This window comes from Oncorhynchus kisutch, linkage group LG2 (assembly GCF_002021735.2).
Source record: "Oncorhynchus kisutch isolate 150728-3 linkage group LG2, Okis_V2, whole genome shotgun sequence".
NCBI classification, from domain to species: Eukaryota; Metazoa; Chordata; class Actinopteri; order Salmoniformes; family Salmonidae; genus Oncorhynchus; species Oncorhynchus kisutch.
Window position 1 is genome coordinate 80,339,706 of NC_034175.2, and position 26,058 is coordinate 80,365,763.

General features: G+C 45.9%; 1 protein-coding gene across 2 annotated transcripts in view; it reads left to right on the forward strand.

The window, feature by feature from the left end:
* The window catches only part of LOC109883405 (X-ray repair complementing defective repair in Chinese hamster cells 5), a 36,435-nt gene extending 15,546 nt beyond the window's left edge, over window positions 1–20,889 (forward strand). For both annotated transcript variants that reach the window (XM_031801912.1, XM_031801917.1), the window contains 12 exons: window positions 1,015–1,077; window positions 1,176–1,313; window positions 1,409–1,499; window positions 2,481–2,611; window positions 6,813–7,009; window positions 10,490–10,577; window positions 13,676–13,745; window positions 16,113–16,222; window positions 16,520–16,616; window positions 16,700–16,767; window positions 17,623–17,697; window positions 17,829–20,889. In XM_031801912.1, the coding sequence (XP_031657772.1) occupies window positions 1,015–1,077; window positions 1,176–1,313; window positions 1,409–1,499; window positions 2,481–2,611; window positions 6,813–7,009; window positions 10,490–10,577; window positions 13,676–13,745; window positions 16,113–16,222; window positions 16,520–16,616; window positions 16,700–16,767; window positions 17,623–17,697; window positions 17,829–17,843 (1,143 nt within the window). In that variant the 3' untranslated portion in view covers window positions 17,844–20,889. The remainder of the gene's footprint in view (window positions 1–1,014; window positions 1,078–1,175; window positions 1,314–1,408; window positions 1,500–2,480; window positions 2,612–6,812; window positions 7,010–10,489; window positions 10,578–13,675; window positions 13,746–16,112; window positions 16,223–16,519; window positions 16,617–16,699; window positions 16,768–17,622; window positions 17,698–17,828) is intronic.
* The last annotated feature ends 5,169 nt before the right edge of the window (window positions 20,890–26,058 follow it).

Consider the following 26,058-nt stretch of genomic DNA (forward strand, 5'->3'; position numbering starts at 1 on the left):
GCCTCTCTAACCTGTAACCTGTATTGTTCTGCTACAGATCAACAGCCCCTCTAACATGTATTGTTCTGCTACAGATCAACAGCCCCTCTAACATGTATTGTTCTGCTACAGATCAACAGCCCCTCTAACCTGTATTGTTCTGCTACAGATCAACAGTCCCTCTAACCTCTAACATGTATTGTTCTGCTACAGATTCAACAGTCCCTCTAACCTCTAACATGTATTGTTCTGCTACAGATTCAACAGTCCCTCTAACATGTATTGTTCTGCTACAGATCAACAGCCCCTCTAACCTGTAACCTGTATTGTTCTGCTACAGATCAACAGTCCCTCTAACCTCTAACCTGTATTGTTCTGCTACAGATCAACAGCCCCTCTAACATGTATTGTTCTGATACAGATCAACAGCCCCTCTAACATGTATTGTTCTGCAACAGATCAACAGTCCCTCTAACCTGTATTGTTCTGATACAGATCAACAGTTCCTCGAACCTCTAACCTGTATTGTTCTGCAACAGATCAACAGACCCTCTAACCTGTATTGTTCTGATACAGATCAACAGTTCCTCTAACCTGTATTGTTCTGCTACAGATCAACAGTTCCTCTAACCTGTATTGTTCTGCTACAGATCAACAGCCCCTCAACATGTATTGTTCTGCTATAGATCAACAGCCCCTCTAACTAGTATTGTTCTGATACAGATCAACAGAGACCCTCTAACCTGTATTGTTCTGCTACAGATCAACAGTCCCTCTAACCTGTATTGTTCTGATACAGATCAACAGTTCCTCTAACCTGTATTGTTCTGATACAGATCAACAGTTCCTCTAACCTGTATTGTTCTGCTACAGATCAACAGTCCCTCTAACCTATAACCTGTATTGTTCTGATACAGATCAACAGCCCCTCTAACCTGTATTGTTCCGCTACAGATCAACAGTCCCTCTAACCTCCAACCTGTATTGTTCTGATACAGATCAACAGTCCCTCTAACCTGTATTGTTCTGCTACAGATCAACAGACACCAGTTCGTGGGGACACAGGTCCTCAAGGTGTTCGCCCCTAAAGATGATGAGGTGAGAATAGTGACCGGATGTTATTGAATCAAGAGATGGACTTGTCTTCATACTCATTTTCTCATTTTCTGTCTATCTGCCTGTCTGTCTGAGCTCAGCATGCAGGTGTAGCTCTCTCAGGTCTGATCCGTGCTCTGGATGACCTCAAGATGGTGGCGGTGGTGAGGTATGTTTACGCCCGCAATGGAAACCCGCAACTAGGAGCAGCCTTCCCCTGTATTAAGGAGAAGTATGAGGTGAGTTAGTCATACGTCATACCCTATTCCCTTTTTGGTGCACTGTTTTGGACCAGACGCCATTGGGCTAACTCTAGAACCTTCTGTGTTCTTAGTGTCTGGTGTATATTCAGCTTCCGTTCATGGAAGATCTGAGGCAGTACAGCTTCCCTTCTCTGGAGAACAACAAGAAGTACACTCCCTCAGGTAGGCTAGTGGACCACTCCTGCCCTAGGATGTACACTCCCTCAGCTAGGCTAGTGGACCACTCCTGCCCTAGGATGTACACTCCCTCAGGTAGGCTAGTGGACTACTCCTGCCCTAGGATGTACACTCCCTCAGCTAGGCTAGTGGACCACTCCTGCCCTAGGATGTACATTCCCTCAGCTAGGCTAGTTGACCACTCCTGCCCTAGGATGTACACTCCCTCAGGTAGGCTAGTGGACCACTCCTGCCCTAGGATGTACACTCCCTCAGGTAGGCTAGTGGACCACTCCTGCCCTAGGATGTACACTCCCTCAGCTAGGCTAGTGGACCACTCCTGCCCTAGGATGTACACTCCCTCAGGTAGGCTAGTGGGCCACTCCTGCCCTAGGATGTACACTCCCTCAGGTAGGCTAGTGGACCACTCCTGCCCTAGGATGTACACTCCCTCAGCTAGGCTAGTGGACCACTCCTGCCCTAGGATGTACACTCCCTCAGGTAGGCTAGTGGACCACTCCTGCCCTAGGATGTACACTCCCTCAGGTAGGCTAGTGGACCACTCCTGCCCTAGGATGTACACTCCCTCAGCTAGGCTAGTGGACCACTCCTGTGCTACGATGTACACTCCATCAGGTAGGCTAGTGGACCACTCCTGTGCTACGATGTACACTCCCTCAGGTAGGGGCGGCAGGGTAGCCTAGTGGTTAGAGCGTTGGACTTAGAGCGTTGGACTAGTAACCGAAAGGTTGCAAGTTAGAATCCCCGAGCTGACAAGGTACAAATCTGTCGTTCTGCCCCTGAACAGGCAGTTAACCCACTGTTCCTTGGCCGTCATTGAAAATAAGAATTTGTTCTTAACTGGCTAGTGGACCACTCAGGTAGTTGATCAACCAATAAGCACTATCCTCAGTATATTGTCTGACTGCTTTTATTTTCCTTGAATGTTTTTTATCCATGTGATGGTTGTGTGTTTCCTGTTCCCAGAGGACCAGCTGTCGGCGGTGGACTCTCTGATTGACTCCATGATGTTGGTGGAGGAGGATAAGGATGGAGTGAAAAAAGACCTCTTCAAAGTCAACCACATCCCCAACCCTCAGTACCAGAGACTGTTCCAGGTAGTTACCACATCCCCAGTACCAGAGACTGTTCCAGGTAGTTACCACATCCTCAACCCTCAGTACCAGAGACTGTTCCAGGTAGTTACCACATCCTCAGTACCAGAAACTGTTCCAGGTAGTTACTACATCTTCAGTACCAGAGACTGTTCCAGGTAGTTACTACATCCTCAGTACCAGAGACTGTTCCAGGTAGTTACTACATCCCCAGTTCCAGGTAGTTACCACGTCCCCAACCCTCAGTACCAGAGACTGTTCCAGGTAGTTACCACGACCCTAACCCTCAGTACCAGAGACTGTTCCAGGTAGTTACCACATCCTCAACCCTCAGTACCAGAGACTGTTCCAGGTAGTTACCACATCCTCAACCCTCAGTACCAGAGACTGTTCCAGGTAGTTACCACATCCTCAGTACCAGAGACTGTTCCAGGTAGTTACTACATCCTCAGTACCAGAGACTGTTCCAGGTAGTTACTACATCCTCAGTACCAGAGACTGTTCCAGGTAGTTACTCCATCCCCAGTTCCAGAGACTGTTCCAGGTAGTTACTCCATCCCCAGTTCCAGAGACTGTTCCAGGTAGTTACCACATCCTCAACCCTCAGTACCAGAGACTGTTCCAGGTAGTTACCACATCCTCAGTACCAGAGACTGTTCCAGGTAGTTACTACATCCTCAGTACCAGAGACTGTTCCAGGTAGTTACTACATCCTCAGTACCAGAGACTGTTCCAGGTAGTTACTCCATCCCCAGTTCCAGAGACTGTTCCAGGTAGTTACTCCATCCCCAGTTCCAGAGACTGTTCCAGGTAGTTACCACATCCTCAACCCTCAGTACCAGAGACTGTTCCAGGTAGTTACCACATCCTCAACCCTCAGTACCAGAGACTGTTCCAGGTAGTTACCACATCCTCAACCCTCAGTACCAGAGACTGTTCCAGGTAGCTACTACATCCTCAGTACCAGAGACTGTTCCAGGTAGTTACTCCAGTTCCAGAGACTGTTCCAGGTAGTTACTACATCTTCAGTACCAGAGACTGTTCCAGGTAGTTACTACATCCTCAGTACCAGAGACTGTTCCAGGTAGTTACTCCATCCCCAGTTCCAGAGACTGTTCCAGGTAGTTACTATATCCCCAACCCTCAGTACCAGAGACTGTTCCAGGTAGTTACTACATCCTCAGTACCAGAGACTGTTCTAGGTAGTTACCACATCCTCAGTACCAGAGACTGTTCTAGGTAGTTACCACACCCTCAGTACCAGAGACTGTTCTAGGTAGTTACCACATACCCAACCCTCAGTACCAGAGACTGTTCCAGGTAGTTACCACGTCCCCAACCCTCAGTACCAGAGACTGTTCTAGGTAGTTACCACATACCCAACCCTCAGTACCAGAGACTGTTCCAGGTAGTTACCACGTCCCCAACCCTCAGTACCAGAGACTCTTCCAGGTAGTTACCACGTCCCCAACCCTCAGTACCAGAGACTGTTCCAGGTAGTTACCGCATCCCCAACCCTCAGTACCAGAGACTGTTCCAGGTAGTTACCACGTCGCCAACCCTCAGTACCAGAGACTGTTCTAGGTAGTTACCACATCCTCAGTACCAGAGACTGTTCTAGGTAGTTACCACGTCCTCAGTACCAGAGACTGTTCTAGGTAGTTACCACGTCCTCAGTACCAGAGACTGTTCTAGGTAGTTACCACGTCCTCAGTACCAGAGACTGTTCTAGGTAGTTACCACGTCCTCAGTACCAGAGACTGTTCTAGGTAGTTACCACATCCTCAGTACCAGAGTCTGTTCTAGGTAGTTACCACGTCCCCAACCCTCAGTACCAGAGACTGTTCCAGGTAGTTACCACGTCCCCAACCCTCAGTACCAGAGACTGTTCTAGGTAGTTACCACACCCTCAGTACCAGAGACTGTTCTAGGTAGTTACCACACCCTCAGTACCAGAGACTGTTCTAGGTAGTTACCACACCCTCAGTACCAGAGACTGTTCTAGGTAGTTACCACATCCTCAGTACCAGAGACTGTTCTAGGTAGTTACCACGTCCCCAACCCTCAGTACCAGAGACTGTTCCAGGTAGTTACCACGTCCCCAACCCTCAGTACCAGAGACTGTTCTAGGTAGTTACCACACCCTCAGTACCAGAGACTGTTCTAGGTAGTTACCACACCCTCAGTACCAGAGACTGTTCTAGGTAGTTACCACACCCTCAGTACCAGAGACTGTTCTAGGTAGTTACCACATCCTCAGTACCAGAGACTGTTCTAGGTAGTTACCACGTCCCCAACCCTCAGTACCAGAGACTGTTCTAGGTAGTTACCACATCCCCAATCCTCAGTACCAGAGACTGTTCTAGGTAGTTACCACGTCCTCAGTACCAGAGACTGTTCTAGGTAGTTACCACGTCCTCAGTACCAGAGACTGTTCTAGGTAGTTACCACATCCTCAGTACCAGAGAGTGTTCCAGGTAGTTACCACATCCTCAGTACCAGAGACTGTTCCAGGTAGTTACCCAACCCTCAGTACCAGAGACTGTTCCAGGTAGTTACCACATCCTCAGTACCAGAGACTGTTCCAGGTAGTTACCCAACCCTCAGTACCAGAGACTGTTCTAGGTAGTTACCACACCCTCAGTACCAGAGACTGTTCCAGGTAGTTACCCAACCCTCAGTACCAGAGACTGTTCCAGGTAGTTACCACATACCCAACCCTCAGTACCAGAGACTGTTCTAGGTAGTTACCACATCCCCAACCCTCAGTACCAGAGACTGTTCCAGGTAGTTACCACATCCTCAGTACCAGAGACTGTTCCAGGTAGTTACCCAACCCTCAGTACCAGAGACTGTTCCAGGTAGTTACCACATCCTCAGTACCAGAGACTGTTCCAGGTAGTTACCACATACCCAACCCTCAGTACCAGAGACTGTTCCAGGTAGTTACCACATACCCAACCCTCAGTACCAGAGACTGTTCTAGGTAGTTACCGCATCCCCAACCCTCAGTACCAGAGACTGTTCCAGGTAGTTACCACGTCGCCAACCCTCAGTACCAGAGACTGTTCTAGGTAGTTACCACGTCCTCAGTACCAGAGACTGTTCTAGGTAGTTACCACGTCCTCAGTACCAGAGACTGTTCTAGGTAGTTACCACATCCTCAGTACCAGAGAGTGTTCCAGGTAGTTACCACATCCTCAGTACCAGAGACTGTTCCAGGTAGTTACCCAACCCTCAGTACCAGAGACTGTTCCAGGTAGTTACCACATCCTCAGTACCAGAGACTGTTCCAGGTAGTTACCCAACCCTCAGTACCAGAGACTGTTCTAGGTAGTTACCACACCCTCAGTACCAGAGACTGTTCCAGGTAGTTACCCAACCCTCAGTACCAGAGACTGTTCCAGGTAGTTACCACATACCCAACCCTCAGTACCAGAGACTGTTCTAGGTAGTTACCACATCCCCAACCCTCAGTACCAGAGACTGTTCCAGGTAGTTACCACATCCTCAGTACCAGAGACTGTTCCAGGTAGTTACCACATACCCAACCCTCAGTACCAGAGACTGTTCCAGGTAGTTACCACATCCCCAACCCTCAGTACCAGAGACTGTTCCAGGTAGTTACCCAACCCTCAGTACCAGAGACTGTTCCAGGTAGTTACCACATCCTCAGTACCAGAGACTGTTCCAGGTAGTTACCACATACCCAACCCTCAGTACCAGAGACTGTTCCAGGTAGTTACCACATACCCAACCCTCAGTACCAGAGACTGTTCTAGGTAGTTACCACATACCCAACCCTCAGTACCAGAGACTGTTCTAGGTAGTTACCACGTCCCCAACCCTCAGTACCAGAGACTGTTCCAGTTAGTTACCACGTCCCCAACCCTCAGTACCAGAGACTGTTCCAGGTAGTTACCACGTCCCCAACCCTCAGTACCAGAGACTGTTCTAGGTAGTTACCACGTCCCCAACCCTCAGTACCAGAGACTGTTCTAGGTAGTTACCACATCCTCAGTACCAGAGACTGTTCCAGGTAGTTACCACACCCTCAGTACCAGAGACTGTTCCAGGTAGGGCTCCTTCTCTATTATCAGGTTATTTCTCCATGTAACGCGTTCTCAATCTGCTATTACTTTTCTAGGTCTTAATTTTCCCTCATATTTCACCCCCCCCACAAAACACACTTCTCCCACTACAGTGCCTGCACCATCGGGCGGTGAATCCCAGTGCCCCGCTCCCCCCCATGGACCCCTGGCTGACTACAGCTCTCCAGCGCCCCCTCGCGGTGGCCACCCGCTGTCAAGCCCCCCTGGAGATACTGAAGAAGAAGTTCCCTCTGAAGGAGGTGGTCAAGAAGAAGGAACTGAAGACCAGCAAGGAGCTGTTTGGGAACAGGTAGGTCTACATTCTAGTTTGGGAACGGGTAGGTCAGCATCACTAGCTGTTTGGGAACGGGTAGGTCTACATTCTAGTTTGGGAACGGGTAGGTCAGCATCACTAGCTGTTTGGGAACGGGTAGGTCTACATTCTAGTTTGGGAACGGGTAGGTCTGCATCACTAGCTGTTTGGGAACGGGTAGGTCTACATTCTAGTTTGGGAACGGGTAGGTCAGCATCCCTAGCTGTTTGGGAACGGGTAGGTCTGCATCACTAGCTGTTTGGGAACGGGTAGGTCAGCATCACTAGCTGTTTGGGAACGGGTAGGTCTACATTCTAGTTTGGGAACGGGTAGGTCAGCATCCCTAGCTGTTTGGGAACGGGTAGGTCTGCATCACTAGCTGTTTGGGAACGGGTAGGTCAGCATCACTAGCTGTTTGGGAACGGGTAGGTCAGCATCACTAGCTGTTTGGGAACGGGTAGGTCTACATCACTAGCAGAACTGTTTGGGAACGGGTAGGTCTACATCACTAGCTGTTTGGGAACGGGTAGGTCTACATTCTAGCTGTTTGGTAATGGGTAGGTCTACATCACTAGCTGTTTGGGAACGGGTAGGTCTAATCAAATTTATTTATATAGCCCTTCGTACATCAGCTGATATCTCAAAGTACTGTACAGAAACCCAGCCTAAAACCCCAAACAGCAAGCAATGCAGGTGTAGAAGCACGGTGGCCAGGAAAAACTCCCTAGAAAGGCCTAAACCTAGGAAGAAACCTAGAGAGGAACCAGGCTATGTGGGGTGGCCAGTCCTCTTCTGGCTGTGCCGGGTGGAGATTATAACAGAACATGGCCAAGATGTTCAAATGTTCATAAATGACCAGCATGGTCAAATAATAATCATCACAGGGAGAACAGTTGAAACTGGAGCAGCAGCACGGCCAGGTGGACTGGGGACAGCAAGGAGGAGTCATGCCAGGTAGTCCTGAGGCATGGTCCTAGGGCTCAGCTCCTGCCAGAGAGAGAGAAAGAAAGAGAGAATTAGAGAGAGCATACTTAATTTCACACAGGACAAAGGATAAGACAGGAGAAGTACTCCAGATATAACAAACTGACCCTAGCCCCCCGACACATAAATACTGGAGGCTGAGACATAAGGGGTCAGGAGACACTGTGGCCCCATCCCATGATACCCCTGGACAGGGCCAAACAGGAAGGATATAACCCCACCCACTTTGCCAAAGCACAGCCCCCACACCACTTTTAAACGGGTAGATCTACATTCTAGCTGTTTGGGAACGGGTAGGTCTACATCACTGTTAGTTTAATTTAATTATGCCAATGTGCTTTCATCAATTGAAAGCCCTTAATCTATTTTATGAGAATTTGTAAGATTTCTTATTTGCATAAAATAGACGCAGACCAGTCTTTAAATAATAGGTAATATAATTTATTCTCGGAGCGCGCTACCACTTAAACACATGCATCAGTTTATATACAGATCATGACGTCATTTCACTGCCTTAACCGAATCCCCTCCTCTCGACCGAGACAAAGTAAGGTGAAAAGTTCATTCTAACTTACTACCACACTCCCAAATAACTTTTGACCCCTCAACATTATCGATCACCACTGAACTGACAGTTTTATTAGACAGAAAACCTAGGAATGCACTCACTGCCTTAGCTCTGGGGTTTTTAGATAAGTTTCAGTTGGGTCAACCATAGGCTGACCCACATAACCACCTTATGTGTTTACATAGTCCACAACCCATTTGTTCCTGCCTAGTTGGAATGGTGTTCATTAACTTGTCCTGTCACACAATTCCTTCTTATGAACTCATATTGTCTATCACTTATAAAACAATGTATAAGTTTACCTAGATACAATTCTATTTAAAATGGGGATATTGTTTATTCATTTATCAATAATAAATTCAACAATCACTAGCAGAGCTGTTTGGGAACGGGTAGGTCTACATCACTAGCTGTTTGGGAACGGGTAGGTCTACATCACTAGCTGTTTGGGAACGGGTAGGTCTACATCACTAGCTGTTTGGGAACGGGTAGGTCTATATTCTAGCTGTTTGGGAACGGGTAGGTCTACATTCTAGCTGTTTGGGAACGGGTAGGTCTACATTCTAGCTGTTTGGGAACGGGTAGGTCTATATTCTAGCTGTTTGGGAACGGGTAGGTCTATATACTAGCTGTTTGGGAACGGGTAGGTCTACATTCTAGCTGTTTGGGAACGGGTAGGTCTATATTCTAGCTGTTTGGGAACAGGTAGGTCTACATTCTAGCTGTTTGGGAACAGGTAGGTCTACATTCTATCTGTTTGGGAACGGGTAGGTCTACATCATTAGCTGTTTGGGAACGGGTAGGTCTACATTCTAGCTGTTTGAGAACGGGTAGGTCTACATCATTAGCTGTTTGGGAACGGGTAGGTCTACATTCTAGCTGTTTGTGAACGGGTAGGTCTACATCATTAGCTGTTTGGGAACGGGTAGGTCTACATCATTAGCTGTTTGGGAACGGGTAGGTCTACATTCTAGCTGTTTGGGAACGGGTAGGTCTACATCATTAGCTGTTTGGGAACGGGTAGGTCTACATTCTAGTGTTTGGGAACGGGTAGGTCTATATTCTAGCTGTTTGGGAACGGGTAGGTCTACATCATTAGCTGTTTGGGAACGGGTAGGTCTATATTCTAGCTGTTTGGGAACAGGTAGGTCTATATTCTAGCTGTTTGGGAACGGGTAGGAATGTGATTCAAATCTCATAGCTACTAGTTTGTCACCTCATTAATGCTTTAGTTTTAGATGGGTTCTAAACTACTTATCTCTTTCTTAACTACTTGTTATCTCTTTCTTAACTACTTGTTATCTCTTTCTTAACTACTTGTTATCTCTTTTTTAACTACTTGTTATCTCTTTCTTAACTACTTGTTATCTCTTTCTTAACTACAGGGCTGGAAACAATATTGTGATCATATCAGTTGTGTAGAACACTCCATGGGAGATTCAGTATTGGGCAAAGGTCTGTTCTCTCTTCAATGACTCTGTCCAGAAACCGATAAGGGGGCACCATATGTAGAGGCAGGTTGTTAATAGGCAAACGGAGGAGTTTGATCTCCTCAATGGCCTCCGGGTGGGACCTCCCGGCAGCTAGCGCGGCAATGTTTTAATAATCCACACCCCCTTTGAGTCCGCTCTTTTCTCAAAGGAGAAAACCATACGCTACTTATCCTTTAATCTAGAAAATGGCTCACGACTTGCTGCTTTTATTTGTATGTCTTTACACGTGTTTTGGGATTCCTCCTATGTAAACGGAATTTGCCTCATGACATGTTAGTGGAGATAGAGGATTGTTTCATTCAAGCGCATGTATTTCCTCTCCTCGGCTACCTTTGACCTTTTTCAAAAGGAGGAGAGGACGGGGTGCGTGAGGAGTCACGCAAAACCAGTTGAGTATATCCCCATATAACTGACCCTCTTTATCCTCTGCAGCACTGAGGAGCCTGATGCCAAGAAGGCCAAAGTTGACGAGGAAGAAGACTTTAACCTGGCTGACATCACAGAGGGAAGCATCACACAGGTGAGAGTAGGCCAGAGGACTTAACATGGGATCTGGAATTATCGAAAGTACACTATCATATACAGTACCAATCAAAAGTTTGGACACACCTACTCATTCAACGGTTTTTCTTCATTTTTTAAATATTTTCTACATTGTAGAATAATAGTGAAGACATCAACTATGAAATAACACATATGGAATCATGTAGTAACCAAAAAAGTGTTAAATCAAAATATATCTTCTATTTGAGATTCTTCAAAGTAGCCACCCTTTACCTTGATGAGAGCTTTGCACACTCTTGGCATTCTCTCAACCAGCTTCACCTGGAATGCTTTTCCAACAATCTTGAAGGAGTTCCCACATATGCTGAGCACTGGTTTGTTGCTTTTCCTTAACCTCTTATGGCTGTATCCCTTGTTCTCAATTTCCGCCTGAAGACATACCCTAATCTAACTGCCTGTAGCTCAGCCCCAGAGGCAAGGATATGCATATTCTTGGTATCATTTGAATGGAAACATTCTGAAGTTTGTGGAAATGTTAATTGAATGTAGGAGAATATAACACAGTAGATCTGGTGGAAGGAAAGAGAAAGAAAGAGCATACGTTTTCTGTTTTTTATTGTTGTAGCATCTTTCACATGTACTAGAATAGGATGCTGGAGATAATTCTGATGGATAACACAAGAGGGCAACTGTAGGTGTGCAAAGTTTCAGACTGATAACTTCAGGAATGGGTGAGCTTCATGACATTTAGCATGAAGTCACTCCGGTGTCCCACACAAGTTGCCCAAATGTACCCAAGTGGCCGAATTGGTGAAATGACCTATAACTATATACAACAGTGCAAATAACTATATACAACATATCAAAAAGCAATTCTAACACACAAAAAAGCAACAACAAAAAAATATATATATTAGGAAAAAAATATTTATTAAAAAACAGTACACCTTTTGAAAGTCCTCCACACAATATTTTGCTGCCTGTGCCATGTCCCATAGCAGTCTCTTTCTGATGTAAAGCGGAGGCAAACTGAACAAGTGGTGCCGTTGATGCGACACAGAACACAACGACGCCTCCATGCTGTGCCCTTTTGGCCCTGAGGCACAGTCATGCCTGCAGTAATGAACTGTGGCATATGAACACCACTGGGGGCAGAGGTAGAGCGGGCAGCTTGGCACCGGGGGCTCCCAGTCAGAGTCTCTATCACTGTGAAAGAAAACATTTAACAAATATTTGTATTGTATGAGCCTTTTATCATCACATAAAATAAACAGATATGTATTGTATAGAGCAGAGGGAACAGTCACTAAGGTGAAGTGCTGTCCCATTCAATTGCCATTGTTGTGGGCCTGCCCTCCCCCGAAAAGCACCCAATGGCTATTTCATATGGAAATGGAGAGGAGTAGCAGGCGCAGTGGCCAAGTGTGTGTTTGCTGTTCTACTCCATTCCATTTGAATAAAAAAATGACATGGAATATATATAAAAACCACACATATATTGGGGCAAAAAGGTATTTAGTCAGCCACCAATTGTGCAAGTTCTCCCACTTAAAAAGATGAGCGAGGCCTGTAATTTTCATCATAGGTACACTTCAACTATGACAGACAAAATGATTTTAAAAATCCAGAAAATCACATTGTAGGATTTTTAATGAATTTATTTGCAAATTATGGTGGAAAATAAGTATTTGGTCACCTACAAACAAGCAAGATTTCTGGCTCTCACAGACCTGTAACTTCTTCTTTAAGAGGCTCCTCTGTCCTCCACTTGTTACCTGTATTAATGGCACCTGTTTGAACTTGTTATCAGTATAAAAGACCTGTCCACAACCTCAAACAGTCACACTCCAAACTCCAAAGAGCTGTCAAAGAACACCAGAAACAAAATTGTAGACCTGCACCAGGCTGGGAAGACTGAATCTGCAATAGGTAAGCAGCTTGGTGTGAAGAAATCAACTGTGGGAGCAATTATTATGAAACGGAAGACGTACAAGACCACTGATAATCTCCCTCGATCTGGGGCTCCACGCAAGATCTCACCCCGTGGGGTCAAAATGATCACAAGAACGGTGAGCAAAAATCCCAGAACCACACGGGGGGACCTAGTGAATGACCTGCAGAGAGCTGGGACCAAAGTAACAAAGCCTACCATCAGTAACACACTACGCACACTACGTAGCCAGTACATGTCCAGGCCCGTCTGAAGTTTGCTAGAGAGCATATGGATGATCCAGAAGAAGATTGGGAGAATGTTATATGGTTAGATGAAACCAAAATATAACTTTTTGTTAAAAACTCAACTCGTGTTTGGAGGACAAAGAATGCTGAGTTGCATCCAAAGAACACCATACCTACTGTGAAGCATGGGGGTGGAAACATCATGCTTCGGGCTGTTTTTCTGCAAAGGGACCAGGACGACTGATCCGTGTAAAGGAAAGAATGAATGGGGCCATGTATCGTGAGATTTTCAGTGAAAACCTCCTTCCATCAGCAAAGGCATTGAAGATGAAACGTGGCTGGGTCTTTCAGCATGACAATGATCCCAAACACACTGCCCGGGCAACGAAGGAGTGGCTTCGTAAGAAGTATTTCAAGGTCCTGGAGTGGCCTAGCCAGTCTCCAGAGCTCATCCCCATAGAAAATCTTTGGAGGGAGTTGAAAGTCCGTGTTGCCCAGCAACAGCCCCAAAACATCACTGCTCTAGAGGAGATCTGCATGGAGGAATGGGCCAAAATACCAGCAACAGTGTGTGAAAACCTTGTGAAGACTTACAGAAAACGTTTGACCTCTGTCATTGCCAACAAAGGGTATATAACAAAGTATTGAGAAACTTTTATTGACCAAATACTTATTTTCCACCATAATTAGCAAATAAATTCATAAAAAATCCTACAATGTGATTTTCTGGATTTTTTCCCCCCTAATTTTGTCTGTCATAGTTGAAGTGTACCTATGATGAAAAGTACAGGCTTCTCTCATCTTTTTAAGTGGGAGAACTTGCACAATTGGTGGCTGACTAAATACTTTTTTGCCCCACTTTATATCATATAATTTACCTGTGTTCCTCTACCAGGTGTTCTCTACTGTATGTTGACCTGTGTGTTCCTCTACCAGGTGGGTAGTGTAGATCCAGCACGGGATTTCCGCACTCTGATTCGCCAGAAGAGTCTTCCGTTTGGAGAGGGTGAGATGATTGTCTGGTTCTACTCTCTCCTTCTCAAACAAGTCTCATGGCCCACGGTTTTTGCCTAGCCTGGTCCCAGATCTGTTTGTACAGTCTTGGCAGCTCTTATGGTCTTTGGTGTTCTATACTGTATGTTTACACATGAGTTCAACTTGGGATAACTAGTCAAATGAATGTGGCTCACCTTTTAGCCAGGTACATTTCTATAGCAAGGAATCCTTCATAACTAACCTGCTCCAGGGCAGGCTAACTCAGGGCTAACTCCACTATCCTGCATTCAGAACTAACGTGCTCCAGGGCAGGCTAACTCCACTATCCTGCATTCAGAACTAACGTGCTCCAGGGCAGGCTAACTCAGGGCTAACGTGCTCCAGGGCAGGCTAACTCAGGGCTAACTTCACTATCCTGCATTCAGAACTAACCTACTCCGGGGCAGGCTAACTTAGGGCTAACCTGCTCCAGGGCAGGCTAACTCAGGGCTAACTCCACTATCTTGCATTCAGAACTAACCTGCTCCAGGGCAGGGTAACTCAGGGCTAACTCCACTATCCTGCATTCAGAACTAACCTGCTCCAGGGCAGACTAGCTCAGGGCTAACTCCACTATCCTGCATTCAGAACTAACCTGCTCCAGGGCAGGGTAACTCAGGGCTAACTCAATTTATCCTGAATGAAGTGTCTTAGCTGTGAGTTGAGGACCAATGAAATCAGATTCCTTCCCTCACAAAGATTGCGCCATCATCCCCTTCATTTGAGGAAGAGAACTAGATTTGTCAGTTTATTTCTTTTTCTTTTTATAATAAGTTAAAATACTTTAGAAATGACAGAATGCATTTGAAACTTAACTCACAGTAAAACCTTTGTTTGACAAATACAATTGTGATTCATATTTTATGGATAGGAGTGGGAAAAGGTCCCCCTGCATTGATAAGCCCACCAAAGACGGCATTAACGAGAAGTAATACAATAGAGACGCCACTTCTAAAAGCCCATTTCACAGCCTGCTGATATATTTTCCTTCATTTTGGGTGGCAGGTAGCTTAGTGGTTAGAGCGTTGGGCCAGTAACCAGCAGGTAGTCTAGTGGTTAGAGCGTTGGGCCAGTAACCAGCAGGTAGCCTAGTGGTTAGAGCATTGGGCCAGTAACCAGCAGGTAGCCTAGTGGTTAGAGCGTTGGGCCAGTAACCAGCAGGTAGCCTAGTGGTTAGAGCGTTGGGCCAGTAACCAGCAGGTAGCCTAGTGGTTAGAGCGTTGGGCCAGTAACCAGCAGGTAGCCTAGTGGTTAGATAGTTGGGCCAGTAACCAGCAGGTGGCCTAGTGGTTAGAGCGTTGGGCCAGTAACCAGCAGGTGGCCTAGTGGTTAGAGCGTTGGGCCAGTAACCAGCAGGTGGCCTAGTGGTTAGAGCGTTGGGCCAGTAACCAGCAGGTGGCCTAGTGGTTAGAGCGTTGGGCCAGTAACCAGCAGGTGGCCTAGTGGTTAGAGCGTTGGGCCAGTAACCAGCAGGTGGCCTAGTGGTTAGAGTGTTGGGCCAGTAACCAGCAGGTGGCCTAGTGGTTAGAGCGTTGGGCCAGTAACCAGCAGGTGGCCTAGTGGTTAGAGCGTTGGGCCAGTAACCAGCAGGTAGCCTAGTGGTTAGAGCGTTGGGCCAGTAACCAGCAGGTAGCCTAGTGGTTAGATAGTTGGGCCAGTAACCAGCAGGTGGCCTAGTGGTTAGAGCGTTGGGCCAGTAACCAGCAGGTGGCCTAGTGGTTAGAGCGTTGGGCCAGTAACCAGCAGGTGGCCTAGTGGTTAGAGCGTTGGGCCAGTAACCAGCAGGTGGCCTAGTGGTTAGAGCGTTGGGCCAGTAACCAGCAGGTGGCCTAGTGGTTAGAGTGTTGGGCCAGTAACCAGCAGGTGGCCTAGTGGTTAGAGCGTTGGGCCAGTAACCAGCAGGTGGCCTAGTGGTTAGAGCGTTGGGCCAGTAACCAGCAGGTGGCCTAGTGGTTAGAGCGTTGGGCCAGTAACCAGTAGGTAGTCTAGTGGTTAGAGCGTTGGGCCAGTAACTGAAAGGTTAGCTGGATCGAATACCGAATCCTGACAAGGTACAAATCTGTCATTCTGCCCATGAACAAGGCAGTTAACCCACTGTTCCTAGGCTGTCATTGTAAATATGAATTTGTTCTTAACTGACTTGCCTAGTAAAAATAAAGATTAAAATGTCATTTAAATGTTTTTTATAACTGAAGCTGGCTAGCTTTAGATAACCCTGAATAGATCTAGCTTGCTTGGTAGGATACCCCTCTGGCTAGCGTTTGACCTGTCATGACCCCATCCTGACCCGTTGTCTTCCTGACATCTTCCTGACCCCATGTCTGTATGTGTCCTCCAGTGTGTCAACAGCTGACTGGCAGGATAGAGCAGTTGCTTGGCAACAAGAACATGAACTACTACATAAAGTGCATCCCCTGTATCCAGACCTTCAGAGAGCAGTCTGTTCAGGTGACCATTCAATACAACAGTTTTACATGTCAGTAGCCTGTGAACAGGTTTTACAGTGTATGTTTAACAAACATTCTTCATCATTATACAGAGACAGGGTAGAATTCTGTTAGATATAGTCCTATCATTACTTTAAATGTATACATCATTTAGTCATTATACATAAAATGCATAACAGTAATGTGGATCTCCTATTGTAGGTAGGTAGGTAGGTAGGTAATGTGGATCTCTTATTGTACCTCCCTCTCCGGTAGGTAGGTAGGTAATGTGGATCTCCTATTGTAACTCTTTCTTCAGGTTGGGAATGCTGATCACTACAACAGCTACATCCAGTCTCTGAAGACCAGTATTCCTGTTAGAGGCCTTCAGGAATTCTGGGACATGCTAGTCCAAGGTACAATAGCAGGCCTCATGTTAACGCTCTTTATTAAAGCAGCGTTATGTGAGCAGGTTATTAATTGTGGTATTGATTAACAGATGCCCTGACCCTGATCAACAAGGACGAAGTTGAAGGGAGCACGTTCTCGAGTCATGATGCCAAGCAGGTACAGGAGAACCAGCTAACTACCTTCCTCCGGGGTAACCAGGCGTTAGAATGGTTCATCTGAAATTAACAGACCCACAAAAATATAAAGGCAACATGTAAAGTGTTGGATTCATGAGCTGAAATAAAAGATCCCAGAAATGTTCCATACACACAAAAAGCTTATTTCGCTCAAATTTTGTGCACTAATGTGTTTTCATCACTGTTAGTGAGCATTTCTCCTTCACCAAGATAATCCATCCACCTGACAGGTGTGGCTTATCAAGGAAGTTGATTAAACAGCGTGATCATTACACACAGTGTGTATAATAGGCCACTCTAAAAAGTACAACGCCACAGATGTCTCAAGTTTTGAGGGAGTGTGCAATTGGCATGCTTACTGCAAGAATGTCCAACAGCTGTTGCCGGATAATTTTATGTTAATTTCTCTATCATAAGCCACCTCCAACGTCATTTTAGAGTATTTGGCCTCACCCGCAGACCACGTGTAACCACGCCAGTCCAGGATCTCCACATCCGGCTTCCTCACCTGTGGGATCGTCTGAAGGGGGGTGCTGAGGAGTATTTTTTTGTCTGTGGGGAAAACTGATTCTAATTGGCTAGACCTGCCTCCCTAGCGGGTGAGCTTATGCCATCCCAGGCCCACCCATGGCTACACCCCTGGCCAGTCATGTGAAATCCATAGATTAGGGTCTAATGAATTGATTTCAATTGACTGATTTCCTCATATGAACTGTAACTCAGTAAAGTCTTTGAAATTGTTGCGTGTATATTTTTGGTCAGTATATCTGAGTGGTTGTAAAATGACTAAGTTGTCCAGTCCTATTTCCTGATTGAAGCCTGACTCTGTCCTTAGTTTCTGACTGCAGGGGAGAAGAAAGAGGAGGTAGTAGCAGCTGTGGTGGACGATACAGGAGATGTGGACGACTTGGTGAGTGTTAATCTTTTGTGGTTACATTTTCAGGGAGAAAGTGTGTTCGTGGGGGTTGGCGGCTACACATCTACAAGATCAACAGTTGTATATGTGACTTCTCTACCATGGTTTATCTCTTCTCCCTACAGCTGGACATGATGTGAGGTAGAAGACGGCGGGGTTGAGGAGTGGAGGATGAAGGAAACGTGACCAAACAGATTCAACTGTCTATCATCTGCCACCTGGAGTTAACAGCATACTTTGGGATTTTGACCATTTATTGACTTCCCCAGAGTCAGATGATTACCATGTGGATGTGGTTTTTATGTATCTGCATTCAGTAGGTAGGAAGTCAGAGGTCATGCTAGCTGATATCATATACAGAGCATCCGGAAAGTATTCAGACCCCTTGACTTTTTCCACATTTTGTTACGTTACAGACTTATTCTAAAATTGATTATATTGTTGCCTTTCCTCATCAATATACACCCCATAATGACAAAGCAAAAACAGGTTTTTAGAAATTTTGGCAAATGTATTAAAAATAAAAACGTATTGCATTTACGTAAGTATTCAGTACTTTGTTGAAGCACCTTTGGCAGCCATTACAGCCTCGACTCAAATTGTAGTCACATGCGCCGAATACAACAGGTGTGTAGACCTTACAGTGAAATGCTTACTTACAAGCCTTTAACCAACAATGCAGATTTAATTTTTAAAAAGCCAACATTAAAAAAAAAATAAAAATAATAATAATTAAAGAGCAGCAATAAAATATCAATAGCGAAGCTATATACAGGGGGTACCGGTACAGAGTCGATGTGCGGGGGCACTGGTTAGTCGTGGTAATTGAGGTAATATGTACATGTAGGTAAAGTTATTAAAGTGACTATGCATAGATAATAAACAGAGAAATAAAAATAGCAGCAGTGTAAAAGAGGGGGGGGCCAATGCAAATAGTCTGGGTATTAGCTGTTCAGGAGTCTTATGGCTTGGGGGTAGAAGCTGTTTAGAAGCCATTTGGACCTAGACTTGGTGCTCCGGTACCGCTTGCCGTGCGCTAGCAGAGAGAACAGTCTATGACTAGGGTGACTGGAATCTTTGACAATTTTTGGGCCTTCCTCTGACACCGCCTGGTATAGAGATCCTGGATGGCAGGAAGCTTGGCCTCAGTGATGTACTGGGCCGTACACACTACCCTCTAGTGCCTTGCGGCCAGAGGCTGAGCAGTTACCGTACCAGGCAGTGATGCAACCAGTGATGCTCTCGATTAGTGCAGCTGTCGAACCTTTTGAGGATCTTAGGACCCATGCCAAATCTTTTCAGTCTCCTGAGGGGGAATCGCTTTTGGGTATGAGGCTAAAAGCATGGCACACCTGTCTTTGGGGAGTTTCTCCCATTCTTCTCTGCAGATCCTCTCAACTCTGTCAGGTTGGATGGAGAGCATTGCTGCACAGCTATTTTCAGGTCTCTCCAGAGACTTGTCCTGAAGCCACTCCTGCGTTGTCTTGGCTGTGTGCTTAGGGTCATTGCCCTGTTGGAAGGGGAACCTTCGCCCCAGTCTGAGGTCCTGAGCAGGTTTTCATCAAGGATCTCTCTCTGTACTTTGCTCTGTTCATCTTTCTCTCGATCCTGACTAGTCTCCAAGTCCCACAGCATGATGCTGCCACCACCATGCTTCACCGTAGGGATGGTGCCAGGTTTCCTCCAGAAGTGACACTTGGCATACAGGCCAAAGTGGTCAATCTTGGTTTCATCAGACCAGAGAATCTTGTTTCTCATGGTCTGAGAGTCCTTTAGGTGCCCTTTGGCAAACTCTAAGCGGGCTGTCATGTGCCTTTTACTGAAGAGTGGCTTCCATCTGGCCACTCTACCATAAAGGCCTGATTGGTAGAATGCTGCAGAGATGGTTATCCTTCTGGAAGGTTCTCCCATCTCCACAGAGGAACGCTGGAGCTTTTTCAGAATGACCATCGGGTTGTTAGTCACCTCCCTGACCAAGGCCCTTCCCCCCGATTGCTCAGTTTGGCCAGACGGCCAGCTCTAGGAAGAGACTTTGTGGTTCCAAACTTCTTCCTTTAAGAATGATGGAGGCCACTGTGTTCTTGGGGACCTTCAATACTGCAGACATTTATTGGTACCCTTCCCCAGATCTGTGCCTCGACACAATCCTCCTGTGTGAAACTTGATTTGTTTTTTCAATCAAGTTGTAGAAACATCTCAAGGATGGTCAATGGAAACAGGATGCACCTGAGCTCAATTTAGTCTCATAGCAAAGGGTCTGAATACTTATGTAAATAAGTTATTTCCGTTTTTATTTTTGCAAAAATGTCTAAACCTATTTCCACTTTGACGGTATTGGGTGTAGATTGCTGAGAATGGGTATTTATTTAATCTATTTTAGAATAAGGCTAACGTAACAAAATGTGTAAAGTCGAGGGGTCTGAATACTTTCCGAAGTCACTGTACTTCCTGTCCATTGTCCTGACTCTAGTTAGCAACTTCCTTCAAACTGCACACAGACATGAACCCCTGGACACCATTTTTATCTGACTGTGGGGAAGTAGAGAACTGGCTTCATTGTCAAAATCCCAACATATCCCTTTAACCTGTACATTACAGTAACACTCTCTCTGTCCAATAGTCTAAATGAAGACTCACTATACAGGTACTGAAACCATTTCTCAGTAGTGACTGAACAATGGTTGAGGTGGTTTGTTGATCGAGATAGATGCATCACTGAAGAAATGCGACATTGGAGCAGTACTTTCATCTCTGTATGGCTCTGCTTTGTCAACTTGGTTTAAATGGTTTGTCAACTTGGTTTAAATGCTTTGTCAACTTGGTTTAAATGCTTTGTCAACTTGGTTTAAATGCTTTGTCAACTTGGTTTAAATGGTTTGTCTCTGTATGGCTCTGCTTTGTCAACTTGGTTTAAATGGTTTGTCAACTTGGTTTAAATGGTTTGCCAACTTGGTTTAAATGATTTGTCTCTGTATGGCTCTACTTTGTCAACTTGGTTTAAATGGTTTGTCTCTATGGCTCTGCTTTGTCAACTTGGTTTAAATGGTTTGTCTCTGTATGGCTCTGCTTTGTCAACTTGGTTTAAATGGTTTGTCAACTTGGTTTAAGTGATTTGTCTGAACTTGTGTCTGTACGTCTACGTAGAATTCTCTCAAGTTAATAAAATTGTTGTATTTTTCTTTATAAGATCTGAACCAGTGTTGTAACTGACCCACTATGACACTAGTGCTCTACTGTCCCACTGGCTTTCTGAACAGTACTTACATTTATTTAATCAATTCTTTAAACAAAATATCACATTTATACATGAATACATTATTCAGCAAAATCCACCGGAACACAAACATCACTGAATTAGCTTAAAGAGCATGAGGCCTAAATTCAATCAGATGAAGTATTAACTGGTTAGGCGGCCGCATGGATGATGTTTTGAAGGGAGAACTGTGCGGGAACCGTCAAATCGGTGAGCAGCTGCTCTTTGTCACGAAGCCACACCCACCCAATTGAGATGATCACATCTCATATTCCAGTGTTTCAACTTGAAGGTTGCATGGGATTTCTCAATGCAACATACTTCCTCACTTCATGGTCTTATTTTCGTGGACAGATTTTGTGGAGTAAACCCTCTCGCCTCTTACATTTTCATCTAACCTTGTATGTGTGAAATAGGACAACCACCAATTTTTTTTAACCCCGCTTTCCTAACCTTAACCTTAGCCTTATTCTCTTAACCTGTGGTGAAAATTCTCCTAACCTGGTACAAAAAAGTCAGATCTGGCCATAGCTCTATCGAAGTGGCCTGTTTTTTAGGTAATCTCGGATGGCCCTTACAGTGCATTCGGAAAGTATTCAGACCCCTTGACTTTTTCCACATTTTGTAACGTCACAGCCTTATTCTAAAATCACCCCAAAATCTATGTGGAGAGCTCAAATTCAAGCCCCCTTGTGTGCTGCTATAGAGTTACATTAGAAGTGCCCATCCAAGAAGGCTCAAGGTCATTGGCCACAGATAAAATGTCAAATCACGTTATATATCTACCGTAGCTTTGATTGGACTGATCATGTCAACGTACTTTCAAAATCTTAGCAAGCAGTCATCATCATCGAATCAAGTCGACAATCTACTGGAAAATCCTTGTCATATGAAGAGAAATTATAGATAAAACTTATCAGTGCTCATCGGCCATTGGACATAAACGTTACACAAGTTAGAAATAGCAAATTCAACAATGAGTGGCTTGGAAGGAAACAGTGGCTAACTGTAAGCAATGCAAAGCAATCACTAGCCTGCTATTCAGTGGAGTGGGTGTGTGGTCCAAGTCTGGGTTTAAGGGTCTCTTTTCCAGGCTTAAAAGGAGAAACGTTCAACATTGAACATGCTGTCAATCCAGCATGACTTCTGACGCTTTCAGAACAACTGAAAACTCAGAACTGGGAAATCTCAGACTTCAGTGACTTCAAGAAAACTGGGAACTATGGGAAAATACGTTTTGAACAGTCATCCAATTCCAAGTCGGGAATTCAAACCTCTTTCAAGAGCTCCGACCTGAAGATCACGAACTTCATGATTCAACCTTGGTTTTCTCTGAGTTCCCTGTTGTCTTGAAAGGACCATAAATCCAGAGAATGCCAGACATTGATGACAAAATGTGCCTACAAGAACAACTGCTGCGCCACCTTCCTGTTCAAGTGAGCACAGCACAAGGTGAGTCCAAAAATGTATTGTATGCTGCTGCATAAATTATGTAATATGCCAGGGCATTGTGGTAAATGGTGAAATAGGTATAGCCAGTTATAATTGTAACGGCCTAGCAGATAAGAAAAGATGAACAATATTTACCTGGCTCAAAGAGAAGGAATATATATATTAACAGGAAACTCATTCAACAGTTTTAGATGATGTTGTGTAAAAATGGCCTGGGGAGGTGAAATATACTTCTCCCATCGACAAAGAAACTCAAAAGGGGTGATGATATTGATTAACAGTCATTTTGATCCTCATGTGCAAATTGTCCAAACAGATCATCGAGGTAGATGGATGATTTTAAATGTGTTATTGGACCATAAACAGATTTGGCTCATTAACCTTACAGACCAAATAATGATGATCCACGCTTCTGTCGTGTCTTTACTATCATTAAATGAAGACGTTTCGTTTTTATCAAAGATTCTCTGTAATTAGTATTACGCGATCAAATTGATTAATTATGTAACTGTAATTAACTAGAAAGTCGGGGCACCAAGGAAAATATTCAGATTACAAAGTTATCATTTCCTAAAATAACTTTTCAGATATTCTATCTGATCAATTAGTCTTCGAATTAATGAATTATTTACTTTACCTCACGTTAGTCTCATTCCAAACGTCTTAAATTGTTGGTTATCTGCACGAACCCAGTCTTCACTATGAGTCATCCTTACATCAATTGTCTTAAATCATTTATTAATTACTAATTGAGTAATTCACCGAAATGCATAAACAAACAAACAAGGTAAATATGGTTACAAGAAAGGATAGGGGAATTTGCCCTAGTAGGCTAAACCGGCATGGCAGCTTGTTAGACAAAAGGGGTGTCACGCCCTGGCCTTAGTTATCTTTGTTTTCTTTATTATTTTGGTTAGGCCAGGGATGCGGCAAGGGTGATTTATGTGTTTTTTCCTTGTCTAGGGGTTTTTGTAGATTTATGGGGTTGTGTTCTTTTAGGTGTCTAGGTAAATCTATGGTTGCCTGGATTGGTCTCTGATTGGGAACCATATTTAGGCAGCCATATTCTTTGGGTATTTTGTGGGTGATTGTTTCCTGTCTTTGTGTTTTCTGCACCAGTTAGGACTGGACTGTTTCGGTTTTCACGTTTATTGTTTTGTAGTTAGTTCATGTTAAGTGTCTCTGCGTTTTGGTCCGCTGCGTTTTGGTCCGCCTCTCCTTCCCAGGAAGAAAGCCGTGACAGAATCATCCACCACAACAGGACCAAACGGCATGGTGAAAAGCAGCAGCAGCAGCAGCAACAACAGCAAGAGAAGCAGAATCTGGACTATACGACTTGGGAAGAGATAGACAGGTGGGCGGTCGACCCAGGGAGAGTGCCGGAGCCCGCCTGGGATTCGCTGGAGCAGTGTGAGGAGGGTTATAGGAGAATGGAGTTGGAGAAACGAGCACTGCGGCGCGGTAGGAAGCCCGAGAGTCAGCCCCTAAAATTCCTTGGGGGGTGGCACACAGGAAGCATGGCGAAGCCAGGTAGGAGACCTGCGCCAACTTCCTGTGCTTACCGGAGAGCGAGAGAGACCGGGCAGGCACCGTGTTATGCTGTGGAGCGTGTGCGGGTGCATAGCCCGGTGCGGTACATACCAGCTCCTCGTATCGGCCGGGCTAGAGTGGGCATCGAGCCAAGTGCCATGAAGCCGGCTCTACGCATCTGGTCTCCAGTGCGTCTCCTTGGGCCGGCGTACATGGCACCAGCCTTACGCATGGTGTCCCCGGTTCACCTGCACAGCCCAGTGCGGGCTATTCCACCTCGCCGCACTGGCAGGGCGACCGGGAGCATTCAACCAGGTAAGGTTGGGCAGGCTCGGTGCTCAAGAGCTCCAGTGCGCCTGCACGGTCCGGTCTATCCAGTGCCACCTCCACGCACCAGGCTTCCTGTGCGTGTCCAGAGCCCAGTACTCCCTGTTCCTCCTCCCCGCACTCGCCCTGAGGTCCCAGTACCACCAGCGCCGGCACCACGCACCAGGCCCTGTCCAGAGCCGCCAGAGTCTCCCGTCTGTCCAGAGCCGCCAGAGTCTCCCGTCTGTCCAGAGCCGCCAGAGTCTCCCGTCTGTCCAGAGCCGCCAGAGTCTCCCGTCTGTCCAGAGCCGCCAGAGTCTCCCGTCTGTCCAGAGCCGCCAGAGTCTCCCGTCTGTCCAGAGCCGCCAGAGTCTCCCGTCTGTCCAGAGCCGCCAGAGTCTCCCGTCTGTCCAGAGCCGCCAGAGTCTCCCGTCTGTCCAGAGCCGCCAGAGTCTCCCGTCTGTCCAGAGCCGCCAGAGTCTCCCGTCTGTCCAGAGCCGCCAGAGTCTTTTTATTTTATTTTTATTTCACCTTTATTTAACCAGGTAGGCTAGTTGAGAACAAGTTCTCATTTGCAACTGCGACCTGGCCAAGATAAAGCATAGCAGTGTGAGCATACAACAAAGAGTTACACATGGAGTAAACAATTAACAAGTCAATAACACAGTAGAAAACAAAGGGGGGGTCTATATACAATGTGTGCAAAAGGCATGAGGAGGTAGGCAAATAATTACAATTTTGCAGATTAACACTGGAGTGATAAATGATCATTGGTGTGCAGAAGAGCAGAAAAGTAAATAAATAAAAACAGTATGGGGATGAGGTAGGTGAAAAGGGTGGGCTATTTACCAATAGACTATGTACAGCTGCAGCGATCGGTTAGCTGCTCAGATAGCTGATGTTTGAAGTTGGTGAGGGAGATAAAAGTCTCCAACTTCAGCGATTTTTGCAATTCGTTCCAGTCACAGGCAGCAGAGTACTGGAACGAAAGGCGGCCAAATGAGGTGTTGGCTTTAGGGATGATCAGTGAGATACACCTGCTGGAGCGCGTGCTACGGATGGGTGTTGCCATCGTGACCAGTGAGCTGAGATAAGGCGGAGCTTTACCTAGCATGGACTTGTAGATGACCTGGAGCCAGTGGGTCTGGCGACGAATATGTAGCGAGGGCCAGCCGACTAGAGCATACAAGTCGCAGTGGTGGGTGGTATAAGGTGCTTTAGTGACAAAACGGATGGCACTATGATAGACTGCATCCAGTTTGCTGAGTAGAGTGTTGGAAGCCATTTTGTGGATGACATCGCCGAAGTCGAGGATCGGTAGGATAGTCAGTTTTACTAGGGTAAGCTTGGCGGCGTGAGTGAAGGAGGCTTTGTTGCGGAATAGAAAGCCGACTCTTGATTTGATTTTCGATTGGAGATGTTTGATATGAGTCTGGAAGGAGAGTTTGCAGTCTAGCCAGACACCTAGGTACTTATAGACGTCCACATATTCTAGGTCGGAACCATCCAGGGTGGTGATGCTAGTCGGGCATGCAGGTGCAGGCAGCGACCGGTTGAAAAGCATGCATTTGGTTTTACTAGCGTTTAAGAGCAGTTGGAGGCCACGGAAGGAGTGTTGTATGGCATTGAAGCTTGTTTGGAGGTTAGATAGCACCGTGTCCAAAGACGGGCCGAAAGTATATAGAATGGTGTCGTCTGCGTAGAGGTGGATCAGGGAATCGCCCGCAGCAAGAGCAACATCATTGACATACACAGAGAAAAGAGTCGGCCCGAGAATTGAACCCTGTGGCACCCCCATAGAGACTGCCAGAGAC